The 11699-nt window shown below is 53.5% G+C and overlaps 1 protein-coding gene across 1 annotated transcript in view; it reads left to right on the top strand.

Moving 5' to 3' along the window:
- The first annotated feature begins 6253 nt into the window (after positions 1–6253).
- The window catches only part of AR (androgen receptor), a 39536-nt gene continuing 34090 nt past the window's right edge, over positions 6254–11699 (top strand). The window contains exon 1 of the mRNA XM_021548423.3: positions 6254–7246. Coding sequence (XP_021404098.1) covers positions 6339–7246 — 908 coding nt within the window. The 5' untranslated portion in view covers positions 6254–6338. The remainder of the gene's footprint in view (positions 7247–11699) is intronic.

Genomic DNA, 11699 nt, shown 5'->3' with positions numbered 1-11699 from the left:
CACTGCCCACAGCAGCAGCATTACAGAAATTACGCCTCTGCCCAAGCTGCAGAGGGCTGGGCCTCCTTATGCCAGGATTTACTGCCCTGGAATTATGTCACTAATAGGTTTTTACACTGTAAGTCAAAAATTTTCAATACTAATTGAAAGGCAGCAGGAGATTAATCACTGAAAATCTGTTCTACCAGCAGGTTACTTTTGTGCTGCAGGAGAACACGTGGGGAACACAAACCCATTTGGCCTCTTTGGGTTCTCTGTAAATTATTCTCACCTCTGTGTTGTAGCTGTCCTGGTGACTTCAGACTCCTGTGCTTAAAGGTTTATTTATTTTGATTCACTGGAGGCACCTTGGAGACACTACACTACCTATATTTGTGACTTTTTTCCAGGTCATCTAAGTGAGGCATGTCGTGATGAATAGTTTTCATCTCTACTGTCTCCCTTGGGGATGCACTATTCTAGTTTTTCCTTTAATTTACTACCAAGCACACTTCCTCCTTATACCAGAGGGGCAGGGAAGTGCATCAGAAATGCAAGAAGCAGTGAACACCAGCCAGGCCTGGCTTTACCTCTGCAGGGGTGAGCCCAAGGACACCCCTGATCCTCCTTGCCTTTATCCTGGGATGCTGTGCAGTGTGAAATGCAGGGGCAGCATCTCAGGACCTGCCTCCAAGTGAGTGCCCAGAGTGTGTTAAGCAGCAAAGGAACCACACAGAGAGGGGAACAGGAGAGATGAAAACTCTCCCCTTCAAAAGCTTGGCTCTAAAGGCAACAAAAAGTGCTTGTCACACCCACCTAAGCAGGGAGAGCTCCATGCTCAGTGAAGGGAGGCACGGAGTTTAGAGTCAGCAGGTGGGGAGACAGAAGTCAAAGTACAAGAGGAATGACTTAAAAAGGCATGGAGGGTTTTCCTGATGGAAGAATGGACACCTCAGTATCCAAGTACCAGTAAAAATATGTCTGTGAATTAAATGATGCAGTCTTTCACCTCTTGGGACATTGCATCAGAGTTTTTGTGAGCTGTGCTGTAACAACAGGAAAGAGGTGTGTTCTATTGAAGTTTCCAATGGGCAATTTTCTTCCCACAGCAGCTCTCACATTTGATCAACAAAACCTCATCTTCTCAGTCACTCCCAGCTGAGCCCGGACACATGCCTTTCCTCTCTGATATTCTTTAGATGTGTTACAGGGTCTTTAAACAGCAGTGTTGGAAATTGAGGTGTACAGTGACCTCTGAGGTGTGCTGGGGAAGAGCTGTGCCTGCTGAGCACAGCAGCATTAGAAACTGTAGATAAAGGAAAACATTCTGGCACTACTTGAAGTCCTCAGGGTATTCAAACACACAGGAATAATCAAACACAACTCCACATTGAAGCTTGGGTTAGTCCTGGCCTGCTGAAGGCAGCCTGAAGTGCCCACAGGCTTCAGTGAAGCCACTGAACCTTCATCAACCTCTGGCATCTCACTTTAGGTGGGCATCCCTGCTGAGCAATGGAAGAGGGCTTATCCCAGTCTTCTCCCAGCTGCAGGCTGGGAAAATGGATCTTCCAGTGTTGTTGCCTTGGACCAGATTTCATACTGGAACTTGTCACAAACTTGTGTATCACCTCCCTGGCTCCTGAGGAACTCCAAACTCTGCCCAAAAGGCAATTGTGTAAGATATGGGAAATGGTTCAAATGTCTGTTTCATCAGATTTGTGTTGTTCTCAGCACTGCAATGATTGATCAACTGGACCAAGCACTTCAGTCATCTCACTAAGGTGAGATCTCACAGTTCTGAAAATTGACCTCCAAGTTGTCAGAGAAGGAAAACATGCTAGTGATTTCGTGGAGGTGACAAGGATGAATTTGGGCAAAGAGAAGAATAACACTTCAGGTGATTGTAACTGTTCCAGAAGTATTACCTAAGACATCATTTAGCCCTGTATTCAAAGCAGGATTTGTTCCAAGATGTGAATAAAGGCATTTGAGAGGCAGTGTGCAGATCTGCCTCCCTCTGATGCTGCTGGGCTGATGCCACCCTTGGGCAGGGTCCAGCCAGGGGGTCCTGCTGTGAGCCAGGTCTTTGTCAAACTCTTCTTCTGTTTTGTTTTTTTTTTTGAGAGGTAACAATGCTCAATCAATCCCACCTTGCTGGGAGAAGGTTTGCAGGGTGACATGAGCACAGCACAGCAGGATCCTCTCACTGATCTGTCCCAAATGCTTGATCAAAACTCGCTGAGGGCAGCAGTGAGGTGAGATGATTCCTGCTCCAGGGACAACTGAGCTTTGGGATTTCTTGGGTAAAAGCACCATCAGTGTTGGCCACTAAGGAGAGGTGCAAGGAAGAGTTAAGCAACCTGTGCCCTAAATCAGAAAGGTACAAGCTATGAGAGATGTGAAACATTATTAATGTTCAGAATTAAAATAGATGAAAGTGAAAACATTGTCTGCACCTTCCTGCAAGGGCAAATTTTAAAGACTCTTAACCCACCCATGTGTACTGACATACCTGTCTGATGAGACAAGGCAGCAGTCCAGGATTGACACAAATGGCTAAAATATTTAAAATCTTAGGAAAACTGTATTGTTGTGTAGCTCTAGTCAGCCTAAGAATAACAGAGTGCACGGAATAGTGAGGAAAAACTGTGGGAGGCAGCATAAATGAGCCTTGTGTTCTACCTGCTTGCTGTCCACAGGTGTGGGTGGTGTAAAGGCTGGGCTGGCTGCTCCTCCAGCCCTAATGGGCTCTCAGCCTGGCCACAGCATCCAGGAGGGCACAAACCAGTCTCCCTTGCCTATGTGTGTGCTGCTTTCCCCTAAATTACCTTGTCCTCCTTGCTGAGTGACAATTAGGCAAGAGCAGAGGCACATCCCTACCTGCACAGGCACCACTGAGGCTCAGAGTGCCTCTGGCTCATCCAGCTGCCTCTGCCCTGGTGTGGAGTGGGATCTAGAACTTATGCTTATGGTTCTTTCTGAATCTCTGCCATCATTTTCATTGCCCCACAGAAACGATTCCTCTTTTTGTCATGCAGCTGGAAAAAACTCCACGAGTTCCCCATGTAGGGGACGTTGGCAGGGCAGGCTCAGAGGCAGGTTCCCAGCTGGTGACATCTCCTGACAGCTGGGATGGGACAAAAGGAGGAGTGTAATCAAGTAATTCAGTAGGCGATGGCTAAAGGGTTATGCCTGCAACTGGCTTCCAGGAATGGATGCAAAACTGTCAGACTCTGTGTTACTGGCCTCATTTTACTAAAGATTAATGGTGAAAAATGATTGATTCTATTCCTGGCAAGTTCTGTGGGACTGTCCTGATAACATTTCAGCTCTCTGTGGCTGTAGATTTGAGCTCTTAGAGATCACCTGGTTTTAAATGTTTTTTTTTTTCCAAGCAACAAAACAAAGGACCACCTGTTACCCTTGGGTCTAAAGGGAAATTTTTTCATGGAATGGCCCCTATCTCTGAAAAATGTTGTTTGTTGCAGTTCTGAGCAGTCACACAGGACATTTTGAGCCAAAGGATTTTATAAGAAAAAGATTTTTCTTGGTGTCCAATGTTCTTGACAGCGCTTGGTAAATAATCACCTTGGTGCTGATCCAGCAAAGCACTTAAGGGAATCCTTAACCTTAAGCACAGGAGTATTTCCTAGATTTCAGTGGACCTATTTATGTACTTCAAGATGGAGATGTTTTAAAGTGTTTTGCTGGATTAGGTTTCTTCAACACCTCCCCCTGCCCAAACTGGAGCTCACTCTGCTTTTATGAGGCCAGGCAATGTGCCTGTTCTATGATGCACAGTCGAGTCCACCATCTTCAATTTTTTTAACTCCTCATGCATTTAAATTGACTTGGAACTGAAAGACCAAACTTTTGTTGACGTACACAGCTCAGACCTCAGCCTGTGGAGAAAGTCTTATAAATACCTGTATGGGATGTTAAATTCACACTTTAATAACCATTTACAGATATAAATTACCTGAATATGTGTTGCTGGGAAAATTGGAAAATATAATTGAAATCCATTTCAAATGCAAGCTGAGAAAAGGACATCTCTAGAACACTGTGTGATGACTTCAGCAACCAAGTATAAGGATTAAAATTCACAGAGCCTTTAAGCCTAGCATATGCAGTCGTGCACATATACAGCCAGAAAATCCACTAACATTTCATCAATTTTAAATTAAACGTGAGGACCAAGTTAAAAAAAAAACACCCTTGGAAGATGCCTGTTCAAGAAATAAAAACATCTTTACCACAGTCAGAAGTGTTGGCTCTGCAGGCTGAAGTAGACAAACCATTTTGCAGTCTCGTTTTCTGCACCTCTGCAGTGATCAACATTCCAAAAACAGCAACATTCAGAAACGGGAAAATCCAGGGCCCTGTTGATGCTGCAGAGAGGGGAAAGGGCAAAGCAACACGAACAGCACCAAAGCCAAAGCTCCCGATCTAGGAGCTGAGACCGCAACAGGTCCCATCCCAGATGGGATGGTTGTTTGAACATCCAAAGTCTGAACTGTTCTGAGGTCTTTGCAGGTTGTGGTGTTTCAAGGTGTACAAGCTGAGGTTGTTTCCTCCTTGTGGGAACAGTGGGGTCAAGCAAAACTCTCTGGTCACAACCTGTGTCTCGTTTGAGGCATAGAGACCCTTGCTCCTGCAGCAACACCATGCTGCAGCCCCAGCCCCAGCCCTTCTCAAAGCTATTCCTGAGGCTGACAGTGAGAATCCTCCCCTAGATGTTTTCCACAGTCCATATATTTCACTCCAGAATCCTGTCAGCTTGAAGAGGCAGGAGCAGCAAACACACTGGAACCCACATCCACAGGCCAGCAGCTATCTTACAGCATCTCCCCTGGTTTTCACCATCTCAGGCGTTAGCTGAGCTGCCTTCGGTGCTTTAGGGGCTGTGGGACTTGGCATTCGAGCCCAACTTGGTGTTTCACCCGCACGCGAGGGCTGATGAGGTTTCTCTGCAAATTCTCTTCCTCACTGGTGGCCAGGGAGAACTGGGCACAGTCCATGGCCCGGGGGGTGGCAGTCCCTGCCCGCAGCCGTGCTGGGCTGCAGCAGCCAGCGGCAGTGACCCCGTCCCCACCGGAGCACCAGCCCTCCTCCCCTCCCGCAGCTGCTCTGATCCCGCAGGCAGGATGGAGGACATTGCCAAATTTTGCTTGGCTGGACTTCGATTTTTATTTTTATCTTCTACAGCTTGTAAAAAGGCTTTTAAAAGATGGGCTATGTCTCTCTGTTTTCCCCACAGACTCTGCTTATTTACGACTTTTTTTCCCTTTGTCTTCAAAGAGGCTCAAAGTAATGGGCTTGTTTTAAACTGCCTCGAATGAAAATGATTCTATTCCCAGGTTGCCTGGGGATGGTGTCTCCCAGAAGTTGCTTTAGGATTATTATTCTAGGACCAGCAAGGGGAGCTCAAACCTTGTTCACGGTAGGTCCCGCACTAATTCCCTCTGCTAGCGAGGTGCTTTTCATCCCAGTGCGTGACCCAGGCGGGGATGCCCACGGGATGGTTCGTGCTTTGGCAGGCGGGGGCTGTGGCACGACGCGGGGCAGTGGGAGGTGAAAGCGGGCGGCCGGTCTTCAGACCGGAGGCGAACCAAGAGCTGCAGGGGTCGCCTCGGACCCAGCCGGGGGCGGAGAGCTGCTGAGCGCCGACACGCCAGCGCGAAAAGGAGCATCCTCCCGACCAAGTCCGCCCAGCTGCGCCAGCTGTCAGCCGGGGGGAGAGCGGGGGAGCAGCCGAGCCGGCCCGGGGCGGGTGGCCCGCACGCACCCGCTCCATCAGGGCCCAGCTGGGAACCCGGGCAGCCGCCGCCGCGCCCCCATCCCCGCCCCGTCCCGCCCCGCCGGGCCGCGGGGGCCGCTCACCCAAGGGCCGCGGTGCCGGGCGATGTCCCGGCGAGCCGGGCCGGGCAGCCTCATCCCGCTCCGACGCGCCCTGGGGCGCCAAGCCCGGACACTGCGGCGGGGCTGCGGCTCCGCGTCCGCGCTGCTCCAGGGTCGCCGCTGGGGCCGCGCCGAGCCCGGGGCCAGCCGGGCGCCGCTGCCGCCGCGGCCGTCACAGAGTTAACCGCGGCGGAGCCCCGGCGCGGGGCGGTCTCCCCGCCCCGCGGCCGCCCCCGCCCGCCCCTCGCTCCGCCGCCGCACCTGCCCGCGCCCCCGCCGACAACTTTCCCCGCCTGTTGCGCGCTCCGAGCTCCGTGCCCGGCGGGCACTGCCATGGGCGCCGCGGAGCAGCGCCGCGGGTAGGCGGCCCGCGGGGGTCGGGCCGGGAGCGCTGCCAAGGCTCTCCGCCCTCGCCTCGCTCCGCCGCCGCAGCGTTCGCTGCCCCGCGCTCGGCGAGCATGGAGGTGCAGCTGGGGGTCGGTCGCGTCTACCCGCGACCGGCGGGCAGGACCTTCCGCGGGGCTTTTCAGAGCTTCTTCCAGAGCGTCTGCGACGCTTTCCAGCCGCCGCGAGAGGAGCCGGGCGCCGGGCAGCCACCGCCAAGCGCGCCCTGCCCGCCGAGTCCCCGAGCGCCGCCGGACTCCCCCGCCTGCCTGCTGCCCCCGCCGGGCTGCCTGCCGCCCCCCGAGCCCCGCGCCGCCGGTAAGGCGCTGCCGGCCGCCGGCCCCGCCATGGGCTCGTCCTTCCCCTGCGCCGGAGAGCTGAGGGAGCTGCTGGGCGAGGCGGCTGCGATTCCCATGCTGCCGCCGCCCGAGACCGAGCCGGCGGACAAGGAAGATCCGCTGGGCGACAGTGCCCGGCAGCTGTGCCGCGCCGTGTCCGCCTCCATGGGGCTGGCGCTGGAGGCGCTGGAGACTCCGGCCGAGCAGCTGCCCCGCGAGGACTGCATGTTCGCCGTGCCCGCCGGGCCGCCCCGCGCCCCGCGCCCGCCCGCCCGCGACCCCTCGCCCGCCTTCGAGGCCGTCCTGGCCGCCGAGCCGCCCGCCGGGCCGGGGCTGCCCCGCGGCTTCGGCCGCGTCAAGCTGGAGAGCGCGGCGGGGCCGGCCGCGGGCGGCGGCTGGGGCGGCCCGTGTCGCTTCGGGGCCGAGCTGGTCCCGCCGGGCCCCGCGCCCCCCTGGCCCACCTTCTTTGCCGAGGAGGGGCAGCTCTACGGGCCGTGCCCCGAGCCGCCCGCCGGGCCCGCCGACTGCCCTGCCGATGCCTGGTACCCACCGGGCCGGGCGCCGTTCGGCGCCCCCGCTCCCGGCATCAAGAGCGAGCTGGAGCCCTGGGTCGAGGGCTACGCCGGCGCTTACGGCGACCTCCGGTGAGTACCCGCGTCCCGCAGCCCACGGCAACCGTGCCCTGCACTGTGCTTCCCGCCGGCATCCTGCATCCCGCCAGTACCGGCACCCTGTGCCCGCACCCCTCATGCCGCCTTCTGCACCCCGCACCCCACCGGCACCCCGCACCATCCCCAGCTCCCCGCCGCCTGCCGCAGGTGCCCCGCGCTCACCGCGCGTCCAGCCCCGCTATGTCCTGGCTGTTCCCGCTTTGATGCACCTCTCCGCTGCCGAATCTTCCCTTTTGCCGCGATGCTCTCATTTGGGACTGACTAGGCGAGATCCTGCCAGGAATACCGCGGTGCACGCCTGGTGTCCCCGCCGTCCTGTGAGGTCCTTGCGTTTATCTCGTTTCCTCACGCATCTGCTATCCCGGCCGCTGGGAGCGGGCGCGATCGGGACGCTGAGCCCCGAAGCACGGACGGATGCTGACATCGAGTTAAAATCCTCCCAGCAACTTATTCCGCCGAGAGCTGCCTGACGGGAATGCACTGTGCAGAGCAGGAAACCCCGAATGTAGTGACAGAAACATCACCTGTGCTTTGGGGCTGTTTTAAGTACAGGTAGAAAATGTGTTTTAAAGTAGAGCTAGAACAGGTTTGGGAATGAACCAGGAGACGGGAGATTTTTTTTTTTTTTTGAGAAGTAGAATTCAATCAAGAATAATTTTTCCTGGTGGATTAATTTAAAAAAAAAAGAGATGAGCCATCTCTGTGAAATACCTGTACAGCATTTAAAGCAGCGTGCACCTACATTCTCACCTGTAGCACAGCAGAATGTGGCCGAGCTGATGGAAATAGGAGGGAGAAAGGGCTGCCCAAGGGATTTTCTTCTGGCTCAGAGGCAGCCCCATCCAGGAGTATGTGAGGCTTCAGTTGGGGTTTGCATTGTGGGAGTCCTGCATCCACACACTCACCCCATGATGCTTGGGATGCTGGGAGCAAAGGCTGAAATGAGCAATTAGATTTTACCTTTAAATTAGCACCAGGCAAGTGCACTACCTCTGGGCTGGTTTCTGTTTTAAACGCTCAGAGCTTTATTTGGGTACTGGGGCAATTTCCATTCACACAGTGATTTATTAGGGGACTGTACAGAGATGTCAAGGGCTTGGCAAAAGAAAAAAGAATAAAAGTAATGACAGGTCAGAAAGAGTGCAGCTGTGAGCATCATCCAGCTGTGAGCTTCGTACGTGGCAGGAGCTATGCAAGCTCTGGGTGTGTCTCTGGAGTCTGGATAAATCTCTGCTGGGATCAGCGCAGAGATCAGGGCAGGGAGGAATCAAGTTGGAAAAGTTCAGCGTTCGGATGCCGCTGGTGGTGGCGCAGGTTTGTTCCGTGCTGCCGTTCTGCCTGCGGAGCTGTGCACTGGGGTCCCACGCAGACAGGGAATGCCACACTGAGGACAGCAGGTGTGGGCTCCCATGGAGGTCTGCAGGTGGTCTTGGAGGCTGGACTAGGCAGCAGCAGGTACATTTTGCCCAGGTCTTACTTTAGAGATGAGCGACATCTCCCTCATTCCTGTGGGAAGCTCTGTATACTCCTCTTCCTTGCAGCTCTGTTGTGTGTGCTGTGCCTAATTCCCCTAGGAGACTTCTGTGGGACCAGCAGGGTTGGAGCTGACACAGCAACCTTCACACCACCAGTGTCTTGTCCTTTGAACTCCAAGGCTTGTACAGCACTACCCTGCCTCTGCAAAGGTGTAACGGAGGGACGTCGTCTCTCTGTGTTCAGATGTAATTTCCAAACACCGTAAGGAAAGCGGAACACTCATCGTGGTCTGGCTCAAACCACATGTGTTAATCGCTGCCAGGTTTATATTTCATCCTAGCAAAGTCCCCATTTGCTTTACAGCATGCTGCTGGCCCGTTCCTGGAGCTTTGCATTTTCTCCTGGATCTGTGGGTGCCAGCACAGGGACAGCCTCTGCTGCTCCTGGAGCGGTGGATTGTGTACCAGCATCCCAGAAGAAAGGTTTGTGGGAGCTGAGAGGCTCTGTAGTAAAATTCCCTGATGGAAGGATGACTGGCTTGAGGACCTGCACCCCTGTGCTGTCTGGTGCTTGATCTGATCTCCTGCCCTACTTGACCTTGCATATAAACCTTTCCCCTCATAGCCTCAGAAGATGCATCCTCAGTGTTCTGTGAGGACAGTGAGGGGCACTTCTGGGGCTGTATAAGCCCAGGACAGTGGGCACCTCAGAGCCCTGTCCCTTAGGTGCTGCTGGGAGCAGAGGCACACACAGTCCCCCTTGCTTTGGAGAATAAGGAGCATTTCAAGGTGTGCTGCCCCTACTTTCTTTCCTCTCTGCATGGTCCTCCTGTCTGCCAGCAGGATCATGGCTCTTCCCTCATAGATGGAGTTCTCCCAAGCCCCAGCCCTGCTGCAGTTGGGACTGAGTATGAGTAGGTATTTTTTGAGTTAAATACCCTTCATATTTTTGAGTTAAATACACCCTTCATATGACACTAAAGCATGAACAGTTTTTAATATTTGGGGAAGTGTCATAGTTAAGAAATGCTGGCATATCTCAGAAACACTGTGATCATTAACACAATTTGGTTGAATTTAAAGCTTTTGGTAGAGTGTCCCTAACTGCACCAGTCAGACTTGCATGTCATTAGCAAATTAATTGGATGTTTTGTTACTCTGGACTTGGAGCTGTTTATCTTTGTGCTCTGTTGCATCATTACTACCAGCACTGTTTGAGGTAACAAAATAACCTGTTTCAGGAGCAAGATGGAGCATTGTCAAAATAAATCCAAGCTTCTGCTATCAGAAGACAAATTACAGTGGCGGGATGGCAGGGGGTGGCCTCTGGTTTAGAATGAAATGGAATCAGAGAAGGAGCTGTCACTGAAGCAATGGAGTCAAAGGGGAGAAAAGGATTTAAGGGACTTTTGGTTCAGGAAAATCTGCTGTCCATGTAGCTTCAGACGTTTTTAAGTGGCATTTGCTATCACTGCTATTACCTGGTGCTGATACTGGTTGGAATCCTGGTGTTTGCTGGTTACATCTGCCTTTGGTTCCCTTCCCTAGTCTGGCTGTGGTCAGTCTGGGCCAGCGCCACGTGTTCATTCATCACCTGGCTCGATGGCTCTGTAATCGTTTCTGCTCTGTAATTGTGATAGGCTTACAGATAAAACCTGCTGCAATTCCTTCTTATGGAGAGAGGAGATAAGGCTGACAAAGAGATGAAGGAGTGAAGGGCAGCTGGTTACACCGAGAGATGGAATGAGGCAGGAGGTCGTTCTCAGGGTTGCTCTCACTCCCAGTCTGTGCCCAGCAGCAGCTGCTCTGGCATCCCAGTCCCAGGAGGGCTCTGGGGACCCCCAGCGCTGCACTGGCAGAACTCCAAAGCCCTTGGGAAGGGGCTGACCCTCCTGTCTGCTGCTGTCAGTGTGACCTTTCTGTTCTGGCAATTGGCCATGGGATGTAAACATTTCTTTGAAGACAAGAGGAGCATGGCAGAACGTCATGTAGGCAGCCGGTCCCTTCGGCCCCTACAGACACAGGGACAGGGAGTCTCTGGTGGCCAGGGGAGTTGGGGATGTGCTAAAGCTTGTTGTCAGTTCCTGATAAATGGAGAAAAGATAAACAAACTTCTTCCTCAGCACCTCTCACCCTTTCCTTGCTCAGAGACACAGGACGATTATGATAATCCGGCTGGAATAGAGAGCTCAGGGCTCGGCTGAATGTGAGCTGGCATGATAGCAGGTGGTGGCTGGGTGCATGTCTGTCATGGCTGGAGCTGAGGTTGTGGAACAACTGAGGCTGGGTAACTGGAGCTGCAGGGATGTTGGAGCTGTGCTCAGCAAGGAGAACCCGTCAGGACTGGGGGAGCAGCCAAGTGGGTGCTGTGCTGGAGCACGGCACTGCTGTCTCCTTTCCTCACTCCAGAGCTTTCCTGAGCACAGCACTGCTGTCTCCTTTCCTCACTCCAGAGCTTTCCTGAGCACGGCACTGCTGTCTCCTTTCCTCACTCCTGAGCATATATCAAATCTCATAAAATGGTCTCCTCATTTTCCCCTCCCTCCTCTGTCTGTCGCTTCCTCTTTTACCTGCTCTCCTGTGCCCCGGCTCTCCCTTACTGCTGGGAAGAGGTGATGGATCACCTGTCAGGGGTTGGAGGGCAGAAATGTGGGGTGTTCCTGTGGGACCTACCCAGCTGCTCTGAGGGTACACAGCATCTCGTTGCCTCTTCCCTACTCAAAAGCAGGCTTTGCCCCATCCTCCTCTAGGTTTCCCATCCTCTTTTCCAAATGTCTTGAATTTTTGAGCTCTTACACCCTCTGGAAGCTGCTTCCACAGTCTTGTGCTTGGTATTGGCAGTGAGTATTCCACTCTGGCTCCTCTCAAGTGCTGGCTGCAGTGGAAGACAGGCTTTATGTAGCACTTGGTATTGGAAGCAGCAGCTGCAAATAAGAAAGTTTTGCCAAATA

Source organism: Lonchura striata, chromosome 4A (genome assembly GCF_050655825.1).
Source record: "Lonchura striata isolate lonStrDom1 chromosome 4A, ASM5065582v1, whole genome shotgun sequence".
Taxonomy (NCBI): Eukaryota; Metazoa; Chordata; class Aves; order Passeriformes; family Estrildidae; genus Lonchura; species Lonchura striata.
This window is presented reverse-complemented; position numbering and strand designations above follow the sequence as displayed.